This window comes from Megalops cyprinoides, chromosome 10 (assembly GCF_013368585.1).
Source record: "Megalops cyprinoides isolate fMegCyp1 chromosome 10, fMegCyp1.pri, whole genome shotgun sequence".
Taxonomy (NCBI): Eukaryota; Metazoa; Chordata; class Actinopteri; order Elopiformes; family Megalopidae; genus Megalops; species Megalops cyprinoides.
Window position 1 is genome coordinate 29,724,144 of NC_050592.1, and position 27,802 is coordinate 29,751,945.

The window sequence follows — 27,802 nt, forward strand, 5'->3', positions numbered from 1 at the left end:
AGTGTATCAAAAATTTCACTTGTTGAATCCCCATATTCTTATATGAGTTCAGAGGATGTAAGATGAGTCTGATGTACACTCCAAAAAAGGGGAAGAACAATAGGAAATACCAAAAAATTAACAATTGTAAAATGCAGAGAAATCCACATAATCAAAACAGCATAACGAATAATGACTGCATATCACCTTTTCAGCAAGCATTTGGATAGACCGAGATGTCAGCATATGAGATTCACATGTAACCATGTTTCAAGCACTCCCACATAAGACACGTTTGCTGTTACCCATCTACCTTGTCAGTGGAAGTCCTCACAATGTCACTTCTTTGGACAATCTGGATGGCAACTCCTAAGTGCTTTTAGGTTGTGATTCAAATCCTTACCTTTTTAAGATGTAAAGTGCCTAGGTTCATATGAAAATTGACGCACACATTTTCAGTCTTATGCTGCAGCTTGCGGGGCAGACCTGAAGACCCCCTCAACAGATTTGCAGCCGTGTAAAAACACCTCTTCCACAGAGGGGCTTTTACTTCACCTGACCCCTGAGTCAGATGCCCTTCACCTGCATGCTGTTATCGGTTAACTGTCCAACTGCAAATATCTGAACAATTTAATACAGCAATTTAATACGCACATGGTACCAGTGTACGTTTCCCTACTGAACTGCCATGCTGAGAATGCTGTAGGGTCATGCTGTTTCGCAAGAGCAAAGCCTGCCAAACTCCACTCCAGCAGAGACAAAGTAGGAGACACCACACCCTTTCTGTGTGCAATTAAACCCAGGACAACAAAAACTTAATCTGAGAACACACAGAACAGAACAGAAAGAAAACACGTTGTCCCCACATGTCAGATTTCAAAGGAAAACATATAAAAGGTAGAAATTATTTTCCTGCATGCTTATGATCCTGGCCAAAGACTGGTAGCAGAGGAATATCACCATCCCAATACAAATCACGATGCAGACCTTAGCACTGATGGGATTAGGTTTAAAATATTGCATCAGCTGGTGTGAATCACAAGGAGGAACTCCATGTAAGAACAACTTTCCATTGTAATGGACATGGGACGGTACATAGCAGCTGCCATTTGACTACTGGTACTTGAAGAAACAGACAAAACATCTTTACCCTAAAGATGGAAACAGGACAAAGAGTTTGTTACTGACAAAAATATTCAACCTCCACAGTCTGGGACAGATTTGGGTTTTAGGAAACCAACTTCAACCAGTGAAGAATCCCTTCCAAATTTTGGGTTGAAGGCAGTGGACTCAAAAGCATCAGCATTCAGTTCAAGGACAAAGTGAGTTACCAACCACAGGTCCAGCACCTCAAAGCCTGTCAGAGTTAAAGACAGAATTCTCACACAGACCTCCTTCATTTAGACAATTAATTCCACTTTCCAAGTTATTTTCATGACAGAAACCTATTTCCAAGTTAATATTGAACATAATTACTTATTTCATGGCAGTTTGTTCTGACCACAGACCAAAGTGTGATATGATGACCATATTAACAAAGCCTAAATTGTCACAGCATTGCTCCAGTATGGCACATAAAGACAATAAGTGCACTGTATGAGAGATGCCTTTATTAATTACAACACCAATTACTGAGTGCAAAATAAATAAATAAAAATAATTGAAAAAAATCACTGAAATTCAAATCAGACATAAAGGTCTGATATTCTGTGACTGACCATTGTGACTTAATTAAACTGTAATCAAATTGAATGGGAAAAAATGTCTGTGCTACCACTATACTGCTATTAGTCTCTCGTGCTAGGACAATGCTAACATAGCTAACTATAATCAACGCTTTGGTATATATGTGTGTACATATATATATATATATATATATATATATATATATATATACCCACTGTATATTCTGCCTGAGGTGGCTCTGTCCATTGGCCACTTACTTTCCATCAATAGTTCAAACAGCAGAATTCTGTTTAATCATTCCATCAAAGAGCTCGAACGCTGAGAACAATCGTTGCCGCCCTAACATGGTGGGCGTCTGCCAACGCAGGGTCGACAGTGATGACTGGACAGAAAACGGCAACCTCAAACTCCAAAGAGCTCTTTAATTAAAACCTTTGCCTGACACAGGTCACGGTGATGCACTTATTTCAGCACTTCCTTTAATTAACCGAGCATAATTTGGAACAAACTCTGCAGTTAAAGGAATGCTGACAGATTCCCCCTTCTTTGAGCTTCGGTTGGGACCCGCAGACAAAACTCATGAGCCACAAAGTTTACCCAAAACACTTCAGTTTAAAGGCGATTATCTGAAACGCGATAACCTGCAAATTGCGACGTGGCTTGTATGCACAGGTGTCACGGGGGCCATGTGCTTACAATTAGCCTTTGAAGATCCTGGCCTCTGTTGCTGCACGTTCCTACGCAGCCGCACAGTGACATCATCCATGTTTAACGGTTTTTGGCAGGACTGAAGGTACCCTCCAGAACGCTGACATGGGAGTTTATCTGGCGTCCAGTTTCGGTGTGAGGTCACCACAGCAACCCCCATCATTAGTGCGTTCAGGACCTCAAGCGCCGACCAAAGTCTGAGACAAAGGCATGGAGACCACCGCTTCCTAAAACAGGTTCTGATAACTAGTGGTAACTGGTGTGGAGTAGTGAGTAATGTGGAAATTACAAACCAGGAACTCACATAAAACTTCAACCCTTTGATGCAGCTGAGAACCAATCAAATTTCAAAGCTGCGCTGCTACACTGTAGTTTTAGAACAGGAAGAGCTACTCATAACATTATGAAACAGTGGGCATTTTTATTGGTCTACATCAGACTCAGTGCCTTTCTACGTGAGACTGGATTGACTTAAACCAATCCTGAACACTAGAAGAATATATTAATGCACAGACGAACATGACTTTTTACTACTACCTTCATAAAATGGTTTACAGAAGACAGCAGAATGTCCATGTTTTCAGCAGAACAGAAACAGTAAAAGTATCGGAGCTATCTGCAATTGTATGAATAAAACTGTGCCGTGCGTTCACGTAAAACACAGTCAGCCAGTTACTAACAAAAAAGATTCCCTTTTTGCCTGCACAGGGAAACACACAGAACTCACTTGTAAATGCTGATCTGGGATCAGATTTCCCAACCCCAAACCTAACCATTATTTAACTAAAAATTCTCTTATTCAGACTTCAAATTCAAGTTTTTTGGTGTGGTATCAACAGGTATCAAACGCTGTGAAACTGAATTGACTGATGTTAACTGACTCACTGAAGTTAAAACTTCTGGACAGCTCTAGCCCAAACCTGTGTTCACCTCACCCTTGCATCAGAAACGTGTTTATCGCCCCCTCATAACAGATAACACAAGAGGACTGAGGATGTCTGAGGGCAGCTCTGGGGGAAGAAAAATAACTTACATGTTTAAAAAGCAAGGGAGCGGTACATTTTTGCAGAAACGCCTGAATTCAGCGGAGCAATTAAAGACTAGTCTATCGTATGCTGGAAACAATAAGACACCGCTAATGGTAACAAAAGAATTTGGCGGGGGCGGGGAAGAGTCCGTCCGTCTCCCTGCTTAGCAGAGTATTAAGTAGACCCTTTACACGGGTTTCAGGTTCTTCAGGTTCTTCTGCCCCTGCTAACCTGGGCCAAAGCCACTAAGGAGGCGTCTGCACCCAGTGTAAATGAGGGTAAGCTACAGTCAGGCAGATTTAAGATTACAACCCAGGGACTTTGATGCTCTGCACTTGGACCATGAAACAGAGAGGTCTTGTTCTCATGGCCCTTGAGTCTGTGCACACATCCTATGAAGAGTTTCTTTAAAAAAAAAAAAACAAAAAAAAAAAAACACAGATGGATGAAACAGATGTGGCTGAGTTTGGAAGGGTCCTTCTTGCCAGAAAAGGACAGCTTTTCGGAGATTTTGAACGACATGCCTCCTGAATCACCAAAACGGATTTACTTTCTTACCATTCCATTTTTCCATGATTCTCTTATGATTTTTGGGGAACATCAAAGCGTGAAGCAGTGTGGCACAATTTCTTTCACTGGCGACCCAACAAGTTGGTTCAAAGTCTTTCTGCAACCCTAGAAGCGCTACAAAGTGTACTTTCTCATGCGTTTCCCTCTTTTTTGCCCGCTTTGCCATCATCAACCGTACTAAACTGAGAACCTCTGCAAAATACCCTCTACACTGGCACAGGAGTGCTGAGGCAGGATGCAGTCCTCAGATACGTTAGCATGCCCTACACTGCCACAACTCAGACTCAAACCTGAGTCTGGGCTGGAGAGCTCAGCTGCTTAAGTTGATTGTTCCACTCTGGAACTCTGTTCCACAGCCTCGAATCTGGTTATATTTTAAACTTTTTAATTCATTTTATAATAGGATATGAACTGATAATATGATTCAAAAAATGCAGGAGCAGAGCATGATGAGACATAATTTTTGGTTGGGCCCCACAATTTGTATGCATTTCTACAGAATCGCAAAAAAGGATGAATGAACGCTATGACAAACTCCTAAGTGACACAAAGAAAGAAGAACCAATTCCAGAATCCCTCCATGCTGATCGAGAGCGATCAGAATGAACCTGCCCGCGCGGCCTCCCTGCAGGCAGAGAACTGGCTTCCCTTTCAGCGCAGGTGATGAGGGCTGCCTGACTCCAGAGAGCTGTTCGCCTATTCAGAGCCGGCGGCTCCTGTGTTCGCTGACACCTAAGAGCCCTCCGTCAGAGGATCCCTCTCTGTGGTCCCCCGCGCCTCTGATAGCGCCCAGACAAAGACCCAGCAGCAGGTGCGTGGTCACCCCCAGCTGCCCCTTTCACTACCTGACCAGGGACAAAGAGAACACAGGACAGCGACCGGGGCGCAGAGTGACAGCCGCACAAAGGCTTCCTCTACATTAATGCAGTCCGCTTCCCCAGTGCGGAGCTGCGGGGCAGCGTTAAGAGGCAGGGCCGAGACACAAGCCTGTCAGATCCAACTAGCAAATGCAAGGCATGATGGGACACAAGAGTGCACCGGCTACCTCTTCTGAAAGCGATCAGCTCAGGTAAATGGTGCAGAGCTCAACAATGGAAGTCATCCTGTTTAAAATGCAGCAGAGTGAAATGTAAAAATGTCTGACTGGCAATCAGTGTAGAGGGAACATATGTACGATTTAATGTTAATATTGTGTTAAACGTATGTATACAGATAAAACATATATTGTATAGTCATGAGTAGGGCTGGGCGATTAATCTAATTTTATTTTCAATTACGCTTTTAGCTTCCAACGATTATGAAAACAAAATAATTTATATATCTCAATTTATCTTGATTATTTGTTTTATTTATTTCTCAATTTTTTTTACATTTATTTTTTTACTTGTTTTTCAGTTGAATTATATTTAACCCTTTTGCGTGTATGGTCACACCATGATCTGCCATTTAGCGCGTATGCTAAAACTGGTGCGATTAGAACACTAGATTGTAAAAATTCTAGCTAAATTTAGCTTTGAGGAAACAGCGATTTAATGTTAAAAAATATAGCAAATGCTAACTGAAAAATATGAGAAGCTTAATAACACTAATGAAAACAGAACGAACCATGTAACATAACACACATGCTACATAACATAAAAATAAGTTATGTGCAAAAGGGTTAAAGTTCAAGAAAATCCACTGTTAAAAAGACAAGGTTTTTTCAAGTTTTTACAAGTTCAATAAATGCATGTTTCCAAAGTCAATGAGTAATCGTGTTAAATAATCATGATCTCAATATTGACCAAAATAATTCTGATTATGATTTTTGCCATAATCAAGCAGCCCTAGTCATGAGAATTATTATGGTTACAGACTAAAAAGTTTTGCCTTGAAACATGTTGGAATGTATTTTTTATATAAATTTTTAAATGTTTCTTTTTTGGATGCCATCCTACACTTTTTATAGGACCAATTGGCATGCAACGCAGCTACACTTTTAATCATCTAATAACAAATCATGTTTTCCACCAAGAATTTGCTGATATCCAATGACAAACCACACAAGTAGTACCCATTCCAAACGTTAAGGATTTAGTGGTTACTGTATGACGTTAACAATAACAGTTAAATTCCACTTAAACTCTCTCACAAATAGTGTGGTCTTTCAAACGAGAGTCAACAAGCACATCCTTACATGCCTGTCAATATAACTGGCAATCAATCATCTAATCAGGAAAGTTTTACATGGAAGTGATAAGCAAGAGGATGGTCTGCAACACTAAAGCAGTGCTAGTAAGTTAGTAAATATCTGTCCGACTTCACAAACCACAAGCTGCAGTAAGTACCACACATACCTGTCTGGAATATTTTTCAGTTCTATCGCAGAGACATTTTAAAATAGAGCATGAACTGCATTACAAAGCTCTGGAGAAATTCACTGCTGAAGTACCCAGCATCAACCAACGAACACATATGGATCTGTGATGTTTAGCCATGGGATAATCCCATATTTTCAACCTGAACTGCATAATTATGCTTCACGTGCCTATCCAACATAGCACATTTTGATTGGTCAACAAAGAATCTGACCTATGAACTGGACAACGGTATTCAAAGGTGAGAGAACACAAGCATGATACAAAAGAAACTCCAAAAATCCCTAAACCATATTAAGTCTGAATATTCTGTAAAAAAAAAAAAAAAAAAAAAGCCCAAAAGGAAAAGCCTTGAGGTTTTTGTGTGTAAAAGTTGGTGGGGAAAAAAGAAGTTTCCAGAAAGACGTTAATTACATAATCGCACAGTAATGACAGCGCTCGGTGCGTGCAGCCTTTCGGAGCGCGGCGGCGGAGCCAGCTGCGAGCGAGCCGAGGGTCTTCACACGTCCATGAGGACTCTGGCGTGCTCGGGCCGGCACGCTCACAGGGCTGTCAATCAGCAGCGGGCGGACAGCGCTGTCGGTCGGAGCAGCGCTGCTGCGCACCTGGAGTCCGCTCGCATGCGTTCCCTCTCAGCGCGCTGTTCCCTCTCCGGAGCCGTTGCCCCGGGCGGGCGTGTACGCAAGCGCGGGGCGCGCTGGGGAGTCCGTTAATCCCGGCTGCTCTGAAAACCGCTCCGCCCAGAGCGCACAGCGACCTCGGGGACGAGCGGTGTGAGCGGGCTGCGCTCGTCCCTGCAGGCTACAGCGGTCCCCTTGACCACCGGTGGACTGCGCTATGAATAGATGGCAGCTGAGAGGTATGGGAGCGTGACCGTTTCCGGACCCCGTTCCAAAACGCAAGACCGTATCCGGACTGCATTTAACACTGCCAAAAAATGTATTCTTTGTGTTTGGAGGGTAGAAACATGACACACTGTCACTTAACGCAATGACCCGTGTGTAAAACACAGAAACCACATAATTAAAGTATATATATAAAACGGAATGAATCTTCAATTCAGCAATAAACAGACAACTGAAGCAGCACTGGTTCTGCAGATGGACTTGCATGAAAGGCAGCAGGTTGCCCGCATACACAGTTCTGACAAACTCCTCCCACCCACTCATGAATTCTACAGCACATTCTACAGGGGCATGCCCGGTCTCCAGGGAAACACCACTGCTTAGAGGCACGCGTGCACAGATTGAAGTTGAACAAGTAAGAAAGTTGCCAAGTGCAAAAGCTTTACTCTGATAGGAAGGAAACTTCTATTTGCCATTCTTTTCACAGAATGGCCATGAATCATTAAGCCTAACAGGAGAATTCTTGTTCCATCGGCATTATATTTTCTTTCATTAAATATCACCAATATTAATTTTTATTCATTTTAGTCAACAACTGAAATCCTGCACAGACAAAAATTAGGAAAGCCCAGTAGATCATCTCTTCCTGCATACAAGTAGCTAGTACAGCCTTTAAAAAAAAGATGGAAAAAAACAACAGGTCTTACAGCACTCCATAAAAACAGGCTTCAGTCTCATTTTCCTGTTCACCACTGTTATAAGCAGACCTGATAACAGCCCTGTCATGATGATGGCGTTCATGCCACGGCCTGGTGACTCACCTTTCGCCCAGGATGGTCCCACATCACCCGGCGTGCCCTCCGAGCCCTGAAGAGGAGTCCCATATAATGGGGCACTGGGGCGAGTCCCTGCACTGTGAAACCAACAGGGCGCTCCCCTCCTCGCCCCCGTCCAACAGGAAGCGCGCAGTTGCGCCTGAACAATGAGGGAGCCACCTTCCCTCTCTCTCTCTCTCTCTCTCCCTCCTCACTCTCCCTCCTCTCCACCGGGGAGGGGCCCTGATCTCTCAGAGTGGGACAGCCATCTGCCTTATTGCCTTTATCTCATCATCTGGGATGCTCTCTGAAATCAAACGCTTGGGATGGGATTGAGGGGGGGCTGTGAGCTCAAATTACAGCCGTGCTGGCCCTGACGCTGGAGATTGTGGGCTCTCCACATCCGCAGGGGGAGGCCAGCATCTATCTATTCCAACTGGCACACGTTTATAATATGGTCTGGGTGATTGCTGTCCCTGCCAACTGCATACGTGGTTGAGTGCTTCACAAGGAGACAGGGCTGGCTACACAATGCATTCTCACTGGGGAGGCAACAAAACAGGCCTCAGATCAGTCCAGTCCTTCTGTTCATAGTGATTTGCAGCAATGCAACTGTTGTTGTCAAAGATTCCAATTATACATTTTCAATACACTGGTAACAACCAGTAAACCGTGGTAAATACCGCACATGCCACACGATCCGGGCTCTTAGAATGACACAGCAGTCTTTTTGCAGTCTTTGTTGCATGAAAACAACTTAATGCGTCTCAGAACAGTGCCACCTAAACAACAACCAGTGACATTTTATTGTAACGATAACTTATCTCTCCAAACCCGTTTCTGTGCCTTTACACTTCCTTCATACTGAGTTGATGCACGTGAGCAAATCGAACTCTCCATGAAACACAATGAGCCCTCCTCATCCTCATCCTCACCTTGTTTTCAAATGTCAATTCTCGCTTTGTGTGCCAAAGCGCCACTGATCGATTCGGACTGCGCTGCAGCGAGGGAGAGTAGCTAGCATTAGCTAGCTAGTACAACACTGACTACAATAGCAGATCTACTGGCATACTTTTCCGGCGGTCATTGTGTTACCTCGCTAGCTAGCACAGTATGCTGGATGCAAACTGATATGGTTCCTGATGTCCCACCTAAAAAGTATATAAAATGCGTTTTGCCTATTCGATCTGAGAGGAATCTGAGATGTCCGTGACCTCTACCGCTGCAGCAATGTTTAGTTCGCGAACAGTATGTAGCTAACGTAGCTACGTGACCACTACTTCTTTGCACAACCAGAGGTAAAGGCTTTTTTGATGACAGTTTTGACTCGCGCTGTCCCGCCCATGTTGAGTAACATTATTTGAGGGATTTTTTTAACACTGTTTTCCCAATGTGTTGCCCATAATTTATTTCACTGAACATCTACGTTAGCTGGCTCGTTACCCCTCATGAATGTGTCACATGCGTGCTATCAAAGTTGTTAGCTACTGTTCATCAGTTGTTTTCTAGTGCATCACCACAATCGTATGGATGATCTAGCTTGCTACCTACCCACGAGTCTAGACTATGCCATTACAAATGGTAGTAGACATACAGGTCCTCACCTTGCCCCAGCATTCGTGCAACAAAAATGCAACATTTTGCACTGACCCAGCCAGATAAATTTCAATAAAGTTTACATTACTATCTTATATATAACTAAGAAATTAACCAGATACATGGCAAAAATGTGTTCTTCACCTTACTGTCTATATCCAACTAACTAGTCTGACCATTTTAGCTATTTCAATCCAGATATTTATCCCACTGTCCACGTTTATCCCATTGGTTGTACTTAGTTGACTAAAACTAGCTAACCAGATAGGTAGAGGTCTTACGATATTACGATATTAATAGCTAACATCAGCTATCTGCTAACTGGAAAGCATAAATCACAATGCGATGGCTCCAGATTTACAGCACGAGCACAATCTAAGAAACTAGCCAGACAGACGCTGACATTATAACTTTATTGGAAAACAATTATAGCTAATCCTTTAAAGTTAAAACACTTTGTATAAGGTACTTAATTACTTTTCCCTCCCCTTCCACACAATGTTGCTAACGCTAGCTGGCTAACTAGGTAGCTGGCTGGCGATGTTTCTCCATAGCGTACTCGATTGGGGTACCTAGCTTGCTGGCTACTTGGGTGTTGTTGATATCTGTAGCCACTTTTTAAAGTAAATCACTTCACGTACCTTTATCTTCGTTGCCCTCTTGTAAGGTCTTGGTCACCGCTTTCCAGACATTGCAGCCCAAAAGACACAGCAGAATAGCTGCAGACCTGCTCATTTCCACCCGCCACATTACTTATCGTTAAACAACAATAAATATTCAAATGCTTTGTTAAAGCTTCACCTCACATAAACGTATCTTATGCGCGTGTACCCTGCGTCGACTTCCATATTGTTTCCAACAACAATGCCTGCGTGCTGTTTATTATCCCGGGTTCTGTATTGGATTTCTAGCTCGGTCCCCGATCTGCATCCCTCGTCCCTCTTGCCGCTTAGTTTTTTTTTTTTTCCAAAAAAGAACTGGAGTTCGGAGAAGCAGCTCCACCAATATTAACTATTCCACTACCAGAGACCTACCACCAGCGCTACGGCCGGTTAAATGAGTGAGGTGAGCACGCCATCTGCAGGATCACCGGTGTTTGTCCTCATCTGAGGCCAACGCGACGCAAAGTAACGTTAGCTAACATTATTCAAGTAGCCGAGGTCACGAAGACCAAAGCTAGTTAGTCACATTTCACAGTCATTTAGAATCTCTGCTGGGCAGCTAACCTTAGCTACCTGATTTATAGTAATGACTAACTCGACCAACGAGAACATATAGCCAAATGCGACAATAAAACAATAAAAATCAATGGGGAAACTAGTTTGAGAAACGACCATTTCATCTACAAAATGATTTACTTATATTATCAGATTAATGTAATGTTTACATTTACGAATGCAACATTTTTTGAAGAGTTAACCCCAATACTTACAAATGTCATGAATCAAAGGAGCTGGAATGTGTTGGTTGTTCTTGTGTTCTCTCCATGCACTCCACCACACTGAGTCTCAGCTGTGACTCCGTCTGGTATATGCGAACAAGTGCAAGGTGTTCGCTGTGCGGCGAAGTGTTTAACGACGCCCACCACAGGAATTCTGCCAGGACTGTGTTTTTCCACAAGGGGACCATTCTCCTGGGAATTAATCCATACAGAAAAGTACATGTACCCTCGTTTACATATCGTGTTCATTCTCCAAAAATACCGCTTGCACATTTTGCATTCCATTACATTACTTTGCATGCATTTACCAGACGCTCTTATCCAGAGCGACTTCCATCGCAATAGAATATAAGTGTATCCATTCAATTTTAACAAGCAACAGCGTCAGACCAGGCTCACAACAGTTCCAGACCAGTGAGTGTGGTCAAAACACTGTTCAAGCCCTACCACAAGTTAACTTGCACACTCTGACAAAAGGCAAATATATTACGATGCGATTTCAGCGTAGAAACATCCTTCTCCTTGCCAGTCATATCAAGTGATGATAAAATCAAGAAACCGTGCCAAAATCCTTTCTAAGAAATATACTCAACTACTTGCGCGTGCAGTCATGTGCTTCATATTTTTCTCCGAGGTGTATTACCGCTTTTCCTTATGAACCTGTCCATATTTGGATATTGCATAATAACGAACCCCGCCAGAAGACTCAACTGATCCGTATGTTCTACATCGTCCAGTGCCTGGCATATGTCATGTTATGTATACAGTATAGCCTATATACTGCTGAAAGTGTGATCTTACTCAAAACCCTGAAAATAAAAATTCGAGGAAAGTAGGCCCCCAAAGTGTTGAATAGGCTACACGAGCAATGTTCTGTTTAATCTAAGGCAGCCGATTAGATATTGAAAGTACAGACTATAATAAATCCTTTCTTCCTGAGATTGGCCTGCTTCGCCGCTCTCGGATTTCTCTCCCTTGTTCGGAGAGATGCTATCACCGTCTGCGGTGAAAGTTGGAGTCGCTTGAAAAGCCACTCAGTCTCGGTTTGGGGAGATCCTAATACTCCCCGTTCCTTTGTAGAGCAGGTCCTTTCATCCCGAACACATTGTTTCCTTTTATTTAAAAAAAGATAAATAAATGATGAGAGCGCGCTCCAGTAACAAGTCCTATATGTGTTAAAGCGAGAGCATTGCAGCCAGTCCCACATTTATCCTACTTGCCAGCAGGTTTTAAACGTGAATTACATCTGCAACGGCAACGGCGTTTGTCTTGACAGAGGTATAGCTTTGATTATACAGTCTTAAATGAGTCGTGACAAGCATGTCTGTGATGCAAATGTTCCTTTATGCAATGGGCCTGTAACCACCTCCAAATTTGTCTCAGGTTACTATCATTCACTGTTAATAGCTCACTCTCTCTCCTTAGTAGCGTAAAGAACTTAGTCGCTGCGTCAAACAGAACTCTTTGCTAGCGTCTTTTCCAGGTGGGTTTCATTAGCCTCGGTCTTCCTAAGGCAGCGGCAATAAGGCAGTGTGATCGTATTAGCAGCTTTCATTTCATAAAGAGATTTAGAGGGTACTGTACGGCGAGACGGAAGGGAGAACCGAAAGCCGGGGAGATTAAGCTGTGCTTGGCGCGTGCGTTTCACTTTTGACATTAATAAGCAGGCTGGGCGGCCCGAGCCTGAGACAATGCCTCGCTTAGAAACGCCTCTCGGCCCATGTCATTCCGCATTACGGCTGATGGTCACATTTGCGTGATGTGTTAGGGATCATCTCCACAGACCGTGAGATTTAGTGGGGGCAGCGAACCATTCAGACCGAAGTGAGTATGACCAGGCCCAATGCTTTTTGAGACTTCTTTTAGCAGTGACTATCTTGTGAAAAATTTCGGGAGGTTGATTTCCAGCCGAGACTGTCCCCCACGTCCTGCTTCCCCCGCCTGCAATTTATCCCCTTTGAGAGTTTGTGACCCCCGAGTGAGTCTTCTGCTAGAATTGTCCGTGATGTGCTCAGTCCACCACAAACCACTGACCACCCTGGGAGGTCTGACCTCTTACTCTGATGGAGTATATATACTCTGCCTAACATGGGATGACATACATGTCATACATGTGACACGACCTGTACTGTTATCTCTCGATGTGCAAAGTAATGTACCTGCGCATGTGCTGTGTTCCTCGTATATTCCCTGAAAGAACGGGAATTAATCAGAGAATCAGATTAAACTGCAGTTCTGCATTAAGATGTTTGAAAAAAGAAAAAAACAACAACTAATATTCAAATCAGTGAAACACTGACCCCATGTGGCAAGTAACAGGGTGTGATTACACTTTCCAGAGAAGAAAGCTCAGGAATGGACTGTTTCCGAATCGAATGCGAGAGTTTTTCGTCTCGTGTTTGAAATCAGAGTTGTGCAAATAATTAAACTCAAGTTAATTACATCAAGAGTATAAAGGTGTAAAGGTGGGAATTAAAACGGGAAACAATCATGTTAGTGGATACACTGTTAATTTATTTTCATTTCAGCAGAACCTTGGTGAACGAGCAAGATGATGCAAGCCAAGCAGCTTTCATAAATGATAGCGTTTATGAATACATTGAATATGACGGATCGATTTATGCGCAAAACACATAGAAATCAGTGTTTGTATCTGAGACGCCACAAAATTAAATCGAATCAAGTCCGGGAAGATCAGAACCTTGAGATTAACGGTCTGGCCTTGGGTTGATGTATGTTCTCAAGATGTCCTCAAGATGACCACCTAGGACGCCACTATCAATAAAGAAAGAAGTAAATAAAAATAACGCACCCAAAATAAGGCCAGGAAACGTGACTTTCCCTCTAAACTGTGTTCGACAGAGGCACTTTATCTCCAGTAATAGATTCTCTCAGTACCGCAGCACACATAAAATTGCGCCGCTACCCACACTGAGGCACGCACGATTGCGTTTGGACACTACAAATGGTACTGCGGTGCAGGTCTATACATGGGATCAGCAGTGCACAGCTGTGGGAGTGTAGTCTTTTTATGGTTTACAACCGCAGGCTGTAATTAATCAAGGAAAGCACCGACCACGCTACAGTGTATGGTAAATTACTTGCGCCCCGATTTTCTAATATAAAGCACGACAAATCCTTGCCTTCTCCTTTAAGTATAATAATCGACAATTAACTATCCCTGAACCTTCATGTAAAACAGCACATATTTCATGTCACACAAAGCAATATAGTGTATTTAAATATCCTTCGCCCAGAAAGCCAGAAAAAAATAGGGGAACCAGCCAGTAACCACGGTGCAAATAGGCTACAACCCCTGTCATCTAACCCATAGCGCAGTCACTGTTTGGTGAAATGCAGTGATTGCTTACGGACGGGCTTCTAAAGTAACCTGCCTTTGTCCTGGAGCACAACAGGGATAGATCAACAGAGGTCAACTTCCACTCATCTTAGTATCACATAGAAGCCTGTTAAAGATGGATTTAGAGAGACAGCTCTTTGATAAAGACTTTAACTGTAATGCCAAACGCCAATGGTTCAAAGGTCGTGCTGACTAACCACACTGTATTTTCTCCATTTCCTAAAGAAGCACTGTCAGTGCTTCTTTAGGAACTGACTATCTGTCAGTGCAGTCCCTGTGAACTCTCGTGTTCCTTAATATTTCTTTGCGAACAGATAACAGCAAACTTTACATTCCTGGGGCCAGGAATAAACACGTAGGCTATTACAGACTTGAAGTGGCAAATCTTGTGGTGCGTTAATTGAAAAGAATGAAAACAGATCTCTCATTATAAGATATTTAAATTGTCATAAACATACACAACGTAAGTGTGTGATTCATTGATGACAAATAAACCATCACCAAAATACCAATTTCAGCCACGATAAAAAATGAAACAAACTAAATTGATAAGAGCTTTATTTTAAATTTTTCTTAATTCGTCAGTACAAAACAATATGTAACAACAGTCTGCTTTTCTGCTATATACACAGATGTTTTTTTTTTTTTTTTTAAAAGTGACAACGGTCATTACAACTCTTTCAAACTTCACATCACACATTCTGGCATTGGTCATCAGTTACTCGCTGCAGACAGTGACGCGTGAAATAACTAACATAAATCGACGACTGGCGTCCGTGTTGCAACGTCGGGCACAGAATTTCACGTCAGATAATCTCACTCCACAACTGATATTATTCAAAAAAGTTGTCTAATACATCTGACCTCACTGCAAGCCTTGATTGTTGATTTGCTAAAAAAGCCTTACCCCGCAACAATGAATGGCAGCTTCCTCAGATCCTCGTTTGCTGTCATTCTCACAGTCTGCAATGCCATTTGTGACCGACCTTGCATGTGGCAGCACGATGGAAGGCATTAATGAGCTTTCCTCATTAAAAATTAGAACAGCGTCGACTGCGGGGTATTAGTATGAGGGGGAATCATGTAATCTCTCAATCTGCTTGAGCGACTTTCACACGAGATTGCACGGGAATAATGACCGTTCGCGTTTACGACCTGATCCTCCACCGCAGTGTAGAACCGGACACATGTGCTTATTGAGTTATTTCTGGTTAAAAAGATGAAAGATTTAAGTTCCCTTTTTCACTGGCTGGGAAAACAAAGTTCAGTCCAAGCCTCACAAACACATCAACTCGCTGAACACTATATACAAAACCTGAACAAAACTCAGTAAAATAATACCAGTGTAAACACGCTTCAGCATTTTACAAAACACCACAATATTGCACATAAGATTGAATATATTCTCCCTTTTAAGTAATTGCTGCTTGTATATATCCCTAGTATTTGGATTTACAGAGACGACAGCTTTGGAATAACTTCAAAATATTAAGGAATGCAACTGTGCTGTGGAATGTTGGAGGGAAATTCAACAACAAAAGAATAAACCCGCACAAAAATAGTAAAATAAAATAAAAAAGAAACAGCTGCAACCACATAACAGACAAGCAAGGTGGTGGCTAAAATAAAAACCATGACCTCACTTTGGCCTGAATAATTAAATTAAGCAAGTGCTACTTTTTCCCTATACTTGCACAACATCGTTAAAAAGGTGGTGGCTGAAAATTACCAAAAACTATGGAGGTACCAGTGTGTAGGTAACATTTGCGTGCATTTCTTATTTAAAGCTTTGGACAAACCATAATACAGAACTGCAGGACAGAAACCGTGCCTGTTGGTGTGGTGAACATTTGCAGCAAGCTCAAAGAGACTATTTCACAGAACTGTGGTGAAAGATCTGAGTTTTTGTGGTGAATTTTTTTCAACTGTGGTGAAAGATCTCAATCTTGATTTTAGAAACAATTCTACCCTATTTTATTCTTTTTCTCATTACTGTATACTGTAATGTTTCTGAACTATAAGGAGTGTTTTATAAATTTGTAAAAAAAAAAAAAAACATGAACTAAGCAAATTTATGCTGTTGCCTGTAAACAGCAAAGTAGCATTGCTCTCAATGGTGAAGCCTCTATTGAATAGAAAAAAGTGAGGTAATCGCTTTACATCATAGCACAGTCTTTGCCATTCTAACCTCTCTGATGTCATGGATTGGAATCATTCTCAAAGAGCCCCCAGATACTGTGCTGTACTTGTCTCCAGGTGGCAAGCTCTGTCACCTTCCTTTGCCATATTAGGGGCTGTGAGCAGAAGGCTGTAGACTTTGCATAGCGTCATGTAGACTTGCGTAGAATTACTGTCATAAACCCAACAATTCCTGGCCATGATATGAGGTCAATTATCACATTAACATTGTCCTCTGGTTTTGTAATTGAATGAAATCCCATTCTGTAGTGTATCATATCCCTCTTGGCTTCTTGCCGTTGCATTTTCCTCCTGCTTGGAAGAAAAAAAATACACTGCGATTTTCCGTAAATAAATAATATCCTTATTTGTTCTACTGTATCTCATTGGATTCTGTTGCTTACAAAGGAAGACTCTCTATAAAAGCTCTTACTTTGGACTGGGCTTTCAATGATAAACATGTGACACCCTGGAAGGTCTGTCCAAAGTGAGGGGTCCAACATCCATAGCTACACCTGAGAATCAGTGGATGCATGTTAGAAAGGAATAAATGTTTCCCTGTGGATCAAAGGCACTGACTCCTGCAGAGAGGCTGAAATGGTTGGAAAAGGCACAGAGGTCAAAGTAGCTGGAAAAGCTCAACTCCTGGAGAGGTGGTCTGCTCATCACAGCTCCCAATGCAGAAATATGTAAGATGTGAAAAGCAGGTTTTCTAAGACTGGACTTAAAGTTAGGAATTCAGTTGCAACTTGCCACTGTGGCACAAAACAATTACAGAATAGACTTCGGGCAAACCACTTGGAAGAACAGTAAAACATAAACAAGGAAAGATCCGCCTGTCAGCTGGCTCGCACTTCAAGAACATATTCCACGGGATCTACGGAGGTCCCTTGTGGTCGTATTATGGTTGGAGCGGTGCCGGGCAAGTCACAGCCTCGCCAACCACCTTTGGTCCTGCAGCATTCGCTGTTTAAAGTGTGTTTCATGCTTCCCATTATAATAGGACTTGGGCAGTGAGTGTTCTTGTGGTCCTCTCCACAGTTTTCAGGTCTGTCTGGGAAAGTCACTGGGTGGGTTGGAAGGAACGCTCCTCGAAAAATTCCCGAACCCAGTCTTTTTGGCAGCACTGGTCTTCTCACGCCTCGGTGGACTTCTCCGATGTCAGCTGCTCGCGGTCCGACACGTCGTCTTTCGGGGGCCGCGCCCGGTCAAAGAACCCACACTGTGGGAAGAGACAGATCGCTGATGAAACTAAGGAGTATTCAGGTATTTTATATCACAGAACTATCAGTAATTTCTATTCCCTGCATTGTGTGTGTACACCCCATCACAGTGTGTTCAAGAAGGCATCAAAGATGCTTCATGTTGAAAACAATAAGAACAAGTCAGATGTGACTACTTCCCACTGTGCACTGTGTTACAACATAAACTCCATCATTTAAGGAAAATATAATATATATTGTGTCAAAGAAAGTGCATAAATAAAAGCACCACCAATGTACACATAATTCTGTATACACTGCATATTTTGACACATGTAAAAATATGTTGTGCCTGTAATCCCTTGCAGTTCTCTCTGCCAACAGCTTCTCCTCTAAATGGTTTTTCCTGCTCATCCTTAGTCAATGCCTGGAGCACAGGATGTGTGAGGAAGCTGGGGCTGAGAATTTGGCCTCAGGCTTTTCTCAACTGTGTGTGTGCGTGCGTGCGTGTGTGTGTGTGTGTGTGGTCAGGGATGAGGGGAGGAATTGTGAAGAGAGCCCAAACTTTATATTATGCCAGTATATTACTATTTCTCATGTTGTTGGATCAGCATTGCAATGGTTTTCACAGCAATGACTGATGGTGTTGTATTCTGTATCTACTGTGACTTTGTTATGTGCCATTTTGTAACTTTGCTGTTAAGGTTTCTCTGGATAAGAGCCTCTGCCAAATGGTTAAATGTCAATGTCAATGTAATGTGATGCATATCATTGTAAATACAACAGGACCCATGAAACTTATGTCAATACCGAACACATTCCTCATTCAACAAGTGCGTAAACCCCTGGTTTAAACCACACAAATACATCTTCATGCCATATAAAAAAAGAAGACTGGGACTCTCTCATATGCACACACAGGTGCTTACACGTGTTCCTCTTAAGTCATTTTCTTAAAGTCTTACAAAACATGTCAAGTAAGGATAAAGAGCCAACAGCTAACAGGAAAATTCAGATGAATATCTGTGTTGCTCTGTAACCTAAAATGCTCAGAAAAAAACAGATGTGCTTTTATTAGAGCTGTAAAGTGTCCAGCCTTGTGGGTATTAATATTTGTTTTCTGAGCACTAAACCTGTAACAGGAAAAACTTCCTAAATGTTTTTAATGGCAGTCCTCTAAAATTCTCAGTGTCGAGGGATGGGTTTGGAGCCAAGCGTGTTTGTCTGTTTTTCTCCACGTTCTGGTTTACTTTGCTTGTTCAAGTTTAGAGGAATTTGCTTCCACATGCTAACCATCCCCCGATTTTTATGGGGAAGACACAGCAGTACTGCTCTTCACCAGAGGGGGGTGCAATGATTACAGATATGTGGGCCAAATTTAGGGAAATGTTTCCACTGTGCCAGAGACTTCAAACATGGTTTAGAAAGCAGCACAAAGTTCATGGTTGTTGAATGTGCAGACATAGGTCTGCCTGTTAAACAAACATGCAAAAACCAAACAAATTCAATAAATCTGGCTAATCTGAGTACATCAAACAGCTGGCACAGATGATTCACTATTTCACTTTTTTTTCTTGCGCAACTTAACCCAACATCAAGGCAATCATTCAAAGGGATCTTACTCTTCTGTATTTAATACTACATCTATGTAATAATGGTAATTGAGACAGCTCTGAGCCAATTAGGAAGGAAAGATATACACATGTCTGTTCTGGGGCATGAGCGCAGACAAAACAAAGATAATATCAGCATGACTCATTAATGCTGCTCTGACTCTTTTTCTTCCTTAATTCCATTTACCAGATCTTTTTTCATTATTTCTCTTACACTGGAGCACAAGGGACACTCACTGCAATCTAAATTAATGTCAATACATCTGGGAAGTTTGCCTTGAGGAAGCCATTTAAAAAAAATGCTGCATGCTGGGATTTTTTGTTCATATTAATTTGAAGCAAAGATTTCATCCTATAACTTGAAATAATCCCAGTACTATAGGCACCCAAAAATAGCCTACAATGGTATTTGGTTGTTGCTGTGTGGGTCACATGTTTGTTCCATGAGCTGTGATCATCAAGTTAAATAAACTGAAAGGCATGTGGGAAGGTTTTATAAGAAAATAAAACCCGGACGGGTCTTTGGTCAGACAATCAAATTCAGACATCAACATTTTAAAGACCTCTAAACTGACCGAAAAGATCAAAAGATGAACTGACCATTGATTGGTGTTGATTTTAAAATTCTTAGTGGTGTTCTCTGAGGACTCAAACTTATTTCAAGCTCTTAAAAGATACACAAAGTAAACAAGGTAAATGATAATTTTAAGGTGAAATACTGATTTTTTTCCACCAAGCATAACCCTTGTTGTCCTTTAGGCTGTGGCTAAACAGGAAGTTGGACAGACTAGGAGGGGGGTCACATACCTTCCACATGACAAGAGTCAGAATGGCCAGAACCAGCAGCCCCAGAAGAATGGCCAGGATTATAACCCACAGGGGGATGGCGAAGGAGACATCAGGGGTGGCCCACACCACAAACGTGCCTATCTGAAAACATAAGACAGGCCGTGCATTAATCACACCTCACTCATGGATCAGGGCCCTGGTCTGGCTATGGAAAGACCACAGTGGTAACATGCACACAATTAGCTCACACAGTGCACAATGAGTCCTCATACTGCCTTGTGCACAAACTGTCTCAAACCTGGTGCCCCCCTCAGCATGGATACCCACAGGTACAGTGCATGGAGTCTCATACAAGCACCTCTCAGGGTTGATCCATTACTGTGAGATTTGTGACTATCCATTAATCTGTCAGTTTTCTGTAATCCAAGGTTCCAGGGGTGGAAGGCATCCCTAATAACTCATACAAGAGAACATCTTCTCAGTGGTACAGGGACTTTTCTTATATGTTCTTACAGCGTTTGACCCCAGTAGTACCACAGGTCACGGACAGCCCTGTCCCATGGCAGTGCCTCCAGGCCAGGAAAGAGGAGCCAGCGACAAGGTGTATTAAAGTATTAAAGCCATTTCCTATTGCTCACGCTTCCCATTGGTCACATAATAAGGAGGTGTTCCTTAGTAATTTCCGCTCAAAATGCCCCAGGGAGTGTATTTGAGCCAGCTTTGGATGTTTATTCAAGCCACCCCCCTCTGTTCACACAAACATGCACACACACACACAGACACACGCAAACACACACACACACAAACATGCACACACACACACAGACACACGCAAACACACACACACACAAACATGCACACACACACAGACACACGCAAACACACACACACACAAACATGCACACACACACAGACACACGCAAACATTCACACACACAAACATGCACACACACACAGACACACGCAAACATTCACACACACAGGCAAACATGCATACATACATGCACATGTACATACACACATACATACACACACACACATACGAATATACACAGATATATGTGAACACACAGACAGATAGACTCACGCACATACTCTGTCCAATTCTCTGTACTTACTGACTTGGATTCCTGTGGAAATTTATCTGGCTTGATTCGATAAGGCACGTCCATCACTTTGAAGGATACAGTGGAATTGAGCAAATAGGGATCATTCCGTCTCTGAAAGAGAATAATTACGCTAACGTTACTGAAAGACACATGGAAATGTGTGAAAGATGAATGCATTAATAGCGTATAATGACTTCAGTATGTCCGTGCGGCAGGCCTGAGAGGTGGTCAGGGGCATAGAAAAATAAAGACTAAAACACTTCACCTTAATGTGAACTTTGAATGTTACAAATGTCTCAGCAGTGTGCTTACAGGCTATTTGATCCTCTGCAAAAGGGCATTAATTATATCAAGATGAGTGTGTCTGTGTTTGGCCTTTGTGTTTACTTCTGTCATGACCCACAGACCTTTCCTCTGCTCAGGCTAATGAAGAGATTCACCCAAGCTGGGCTGGGGAAGTGGTGTCTTGTGGGTAAAAAAACACACACCAACATTCTCACAACCATAAATACTACTACATATCGAAAGACTGCAGAAAATACTATGTTGTATCTAACCGAGACATAAATCACCAGATATTCGCCAGAGAGGTATCTTCTCACAGGAAAAGAATGTTTGAAGCTTGAAATGTAAAAAGTCTGGAACGTATTTGGAGCAAAGAATTCTGTAACAGCTGAGTCATGTGTAGCACAAGCCGAGCACACAATAATCAAACACTGTATTAACATCAACTTTTAAATAAAGATAACACTTTTATTTAGCCAATGACGTCTGCTCTATTTGTGCTGGAAAGAGAAAAGTGAGAACAAGAAGGACTTCCTTAAAATATGAGTACAAGTAGTAGTCGGTCATGTAGCAGATGGTCCTGTCAACAGAGACTTACGGATATCATTAGTTTCTGCAGCTGATAGAACTAAGGAAATAAAGCTTTGAATCTTGCCTATGACTAAAACACCTCCACTTTTCCTGTAATGGGCATAATCAGTCCAATTATGTGCACTATATGGGGTAATACAGACTATATGAACAAAAAAAAAAGGCAGATGCTCTGAGCCATTTCTGCCACTGACTTGAACCCAGGGAAGAGAGTCTGTGGGAAAGGGAAAAGCAGGATTTTACCAGGAAGTGACAGTCAGCGATCAGGATATACTGCCACTGATAAGGACCTTTTCACAGTGGCCGAGTTAGGCCTTGTAATCAGCCCCCCTCCACTGCAGAGAGCTGGTCTTCATCAGTACCGTCATAAAAATTCAGACAAAAAACAGACAAGAAACAGGTCCAGGCTCGAAGGGACGCTTTGGGCACACATGTGTGTTAGTGTGAGAGCGTGTGTGAATATGTACATGTGTATTTGTCTGAGTGTGCGTGTTTGCCTGTAAGCATTCCATTCAAACTAAAGTGGATACAGCTTAAAGGCTTCGAAAGGTAATAAATTAATATGAAATAGTGACATGAGCATTGTAATAAATCTGATTAATTTTCATGCAAATGTAAGAAAAATGTTGCACAATTTAGTGTCTTAAACATCCATGACAATGTAGACAGCTCACCCTGGAGGTCTTTTGAAAAAGCTGGCAGCTTTTCCAAGCCAAGAACTATGTAGTGTAAATGACAAATTGGGCCTTGCTTTGTTGCGACCGATGCAGTTGTTGTTTTACAAAAACTCCCAGCTGTGCACAGACCAAAACATCTGCAGCGATGCAAAAATATGAAAAACAACAGGCCTTGAGTTATCTGGAAAGGCCTGGCTATCACGCCAGCACATTCCAGCTTTTTTCAGGGAACAGAGGGGGAATCTCTACAGGTGCGCAGTGTGTGAGAGAGCTCCATCGCTGTGAGGGGCAGGACCTGTCAATCAGAAAGACGCCTCACAGAGGAAGGCATGAAGGACGGACAGCCTGGCTCCCCGTTTCTCATTGATGTTTTCCGAATGAGTCGGCTGACTTGGTATGTTACGAGACGACCCCCGCTGGAGGAACCCTACGAGGGGCAATGGCCTCCACGACAAGAGTGACCCCTTGGGCTTTTTGGGGGTTCATCCCCCATGCTGATGCAGGGCAAGACCAGCTTTGTCCTGTGCTCTTACATGCTTGACCCCTTCTGCCCTTAACCCCCCTCACCCCAATTTGCGCATCTTCATTACCAGGTTCACTTCACCCAATCATCATGCCTGTCTCAGGAAAGCAACTGATGGATGAAAAAGTACACCGTCACTCAGAGCCATCACTTAGCCGCTGGGTTTCCCCCTTCCAGCCAGGCCTGCTACTCTGGATACTGTCTTTCACTCGGGCTGTCCGCAGTGATATATGCTGTGTTGCTGAGGTCCGCAGCGGCCAGCGTTTGGTGCTGGCTGCTGTGATGAGGAACTGTTCCTCACAGATGGCGCTAACGTGGTGGAGAGATGGAAACCAGACAGTCGCATTTCAGAAGGCGCTAACGGCACCTCGTCCAGCCAGACACCTCTCTCTTTGTTCACCCGTTCTACATTTCAATTTGCATCCCGGAAGACAGTGATTCCTTTACCAGATGGTTGGGAAGCGGACAGAATTCACCACCTCCATTGCACTGTGCGTGACAGCTGTGTACTCTTCATCCAAGAAAACTCTCCCTTTCTTCTTATCTTACAACAGCTTGGGGTCCACACCAACCACAGACCCCTTCTGTGCACTTTTCACAAAAGTCACATGAAGTCAAATGAATACTGTTGTTACAGCCACAGCAAGGAAGGAACACCACTCCTTATGGCAAATGGAAGCAATCTCATGTGGAAGCAGTGCATTGTGGGAGGGTGGGTTCTCACCTGCAGGAAGGTCTGGGCCCACAGCCTTGATCGGATCTTCACTACGGCGCTCTGGCCACGGTCCAGCCGGCCCACGTGACACGATATCATCAGGCAGTCGATGTTGGTGCAGTTCTGTGGCAGAGAGGGAGGGACAGGAAGTCAGCACACCGCTTCACCCACGTCACCGTCTCTGCGGTTACGGACACAACAAGCCCATGGCCTGGGCTCTCTTTAACTGCCCTAGGAGTATCTACATGTGAATTTGTCCTCACAGTGGCTGAGGGAAAATTCAACTTTAAAATCACATTTGATGATTCTGCCATGTGTTGGGCATTGGACCGCACCTTTGTATTTTCAGCACTGGCATGCGTCAGAAATTTTCAGCTTGGGGAAAAAGAAACATGCGCAAAAACCACTGCAGTGAAAACACACCGAGGCTCATCATCTCTGCAGAAATGTTTAACCACTCTCCTTCGAAAAAGCAAACAGAGCAACCCACCAAAATACACAGCCGCAAGGAAAGCAAATGAATATGGTTGATATATGATGGTGTTTCCGAAATCCAAACGCTGTATGCGGACATCTCTCTTGATAGTAACTTAAAACCTGGTTGCAGTTAAAATCATTATTTTTATTTCCAGTCTGAATCAACATTTTACTATGTGGTATATCCATGATGAGTTGTAATTTTGTTACGTATTGTCACAGTAAACATAAAGGCAGACCATGACACTGGTTAATGATTTGACTTTGAATGATTTAATTAAATGGGTACCCAGAATTACCTCTGGGAGCATAGCCGATTTGAACTATGACAACTACCATTTTGCAGAAACTTAAATCTTTCATGTCAGTTAAACATGTTATGGATCCATCTTGCAGAGTCTTCAGACAACTCTAGCAACACAACATTAACACCAATAGATATTGCTTATTCCCATCACAATTAGAATGTGAACTACAATGTGGAATTTAGGTAATAACCTATGAAAAAGATTTCATATATTCATATATATTTTCACATTATTTTTAATTTATTTGTTTTAATCTCTCTGTTATGATGCGTTTTAAGTCTTGTATTTGCACATGAAATTTGTATTAAGGACTGTACAAATTTCCCCACACGCCCACATACACACTTGTCACATGTGTATGTGTATGCGTGCGAGCCTTTGTGTGTGTGTATTTGTATGAGTGTGAGAGAGAGACCTTCCTAACGGCCCCTGACCCCAGGTTATCTGACACAGAGGTGTGACGGATAGAGGGTGTTCCTTATCATTGCCAGCTGAGCACTTGGCAGTGAATAATTCGATATGACTTCCTGGTTAATTTCTCAAAGGGAAGGACGTGGGGAAACAAAGCCTTCTCCACTCTATGCAATTAGCAGCGACCCTGCCGGGGGCTCGCCGACAAGGGGTGACTTCATTGCCCAGGGCGGGGATCGGGGAGGTCACCGTAAGGTACGCTCCCCACTTAGATGCCTGCGTCCCCCAGCCAGACAGTCGGTGCTCACAACAATGTCTCGGCACGCAACGTGGGACTGGTCGGAGCCTTTGAAAGAGGCAATGAAACAAGGCCTTTCAATGATGAGATGAGTGCGGTCGCCTCTCCCCGTCAGAAGAGGTCTGCATGTGATTTGTAAAGAGAGGATGTGGACCGCCTGATGCAGTTTTTCCCTTTAGCAGCAGGCAGACGGTTTAATCACACACATACTTGGGGGCTGAAGAGAGCTGTACCACACACACACACACACACACAGACACTACGATGCATGCTTTTGTTCTTTAGTTTATGTTTTTCGGCTCAGAAAGGGATCTTTGAGGTCGCTTTATGTCAGGGACAGTTCGCGGTGAGAGGGGCGACTGAATTTCTTCCCATAAACTGCACTGTATACAAAGCACTTCAGAGCAGTGAAAGCACCGGAGCCCTGAGCATAGATCAAGGCCTATAGGCCCTGGTCCTGAAAGGAGGCGGAGTCAACCGGCTTTTGTTCCAGAAAGGCACTTAGCTGAGAGATTTAACAAATCGCTGTCATTATTTAGCCCGTTCGGCTTCCCTCTCTCTGAGTGTTGGTGGTTTAATCAGATCTGGATGATTTGCTGGATATTTAGCTTTGGAGGACCACAGCTGAGCAGTCCTGATGTTTAATGAGATGACAGCCATTGGTCCGCAGTGACTGGGGTTCATAGCTCGTGCACATTAGCATACAATGACACCGGCTGGACAGGAAAGGACGCAGACGTTGTTAATCAGGCCGGGGGGTCGTACCAGCGTCTTGCCTTTGTAAGCCTCGGCCGTGGCGGCCGCACGCCTGCGCCGGACGTGGGGGGAGCTGGTGTTCCGCAGGAATCCCAGGAGCTCGGGGGTGTCCTGCAGCGTGGTCGTCTGCAAGGGGGACAGGAGAGGGAACGCTGAGGGCAGTGAGGAAACACACACACACGCAAACACATACACACTCACACACACAAATACATACACACTCACACACACAAATACATACACACTCACACACACAAATACATACACACTCACACACACAAACACATACACACTCACACACACAAATACATACACACTCACACACACAAATATATACACACTCACACACGCAAATACATACACACTCACACACCTACAAACACATTTATTCTCCCACTCAGACACACATACACACACACACACACAAATATATATACACTCACACACCTACAAACACATACACACATATTCACTAACACACACACACACACACAAATACATACACACTCACAAACCTACAAACACATTTATTCTCCCACTCAGACACACATACACACCCACACACAAATATATATACACTCACACACCTACAAACACATACACACATATTCACTAACACACACACACACACACAAATACATTCATTCACTCACTCACAAACTCGCAAACACACACTTGCAACATACATACTTGCACACACATCGAAACACATACACTCACACACCTACAGGCACATTCATTCACCTATTTACACACACACATAAAATATATACATATTCACACATCTGCAAACACATTCATTCACTCACTCACACATACAGTACACATATTCACACACCTGCAAACACATTCATTCACTCACTCACAAACTCGCATTCACACACATTAAAATACATACACACTCACACACCCACAATCACATTCACTCACTCACATACACACATGCATGTACACACATAAATACAAACATGCAAATACATACACACTCACACACCTACAATCATATTCACTCACTCACACACACATGCATATACACACATAAATGCAAACATGCAAATACATACACACTTACACACCTACAAACACATACACACATACTCACTAATACACACTCACACACACACACACTCATGCAGACACACAAATATGCACACACATACACACGAGAATGCACATACGTACACCTACACACAACCATGGATGCACATGTATGCCCATACACACATAGAGGTCTGGTACTTTGGAGGAAGACGTTTCAAACATTTTTGACAGGACTTGATCAGGTCAGGATTACGGCTGTCCCTGCAGTCTTGTTCAGTGCCCCTCACACTTATCTGCAAACCCACTTTGGTCCAGTTCACAGTCCGAGTAATGAAGCGCAAAGTGCCCTATCCCATGCGTTAAATCACAGCAACATGGTGCAATGCCAGACTACTTTCCTAGTGACCCTTTTCCTCTGTAGAGCCGGGACCCAGCCAGCAGCA

General features: G+C 43.0%; 2 protein-coding genes across 2 annotated transcripts in view; both read right to left on the reverse strand.

Moving 5' to 3' along the window:
- fam171a1 (family with sequence similarity 171 member A1) overlaps positions 1-10,527 on the reverse strand; it is a 47,599-nt gene extending 37,072 nt beyond the window's left edge. Inside the window, exon 1 of the mRNA XM_036539738.1 lies at positions 10,226-10,527. Coding sequence (XP_036395631.1) covers positions 10,226-10,334 — 109 coding nt within the window. The 5' untranslated portion in view covers positions 10,335-10,527. The remainder of the gene's footprint in view (positions 1-10,225) is intronic.
- A 4,478-nt stretch (positions 10,528-15,005) lies between these two features.
- itga8 (integrin, alpha 8) overlaps positions 15,006-27,802 on the reverse strand; it is a 66,335-nt gene continuing 53,538 nt past the window's right edge. Inside the window, exons 26-30 of the mRNA XM_036538092.1 lie at positions 26,328-26,444; positions 24,078-24,191; positions 21,287-21,388; positions 20,187-20,309; positions 15,006-17,786 (exon numbers count right to left, since the gene is read on the reverse strand). Coding sequence (XP_036393985.1) covers positions 17,700-17,786; positions 20,187-20,309; positions 21,287-21,388; positions 24,078-24,191; positions 26,328-26,444 — 543 coding nt within the window. The 3' untranslated portion in view covers positions 15,006-17,699. The remainder of the gene's footprint in view (positions 17,787-20,186; positions 20,310-21,286; positions 21,389-24,077; positions 24,192-26,327; positions 26,445-27,802) is intronic.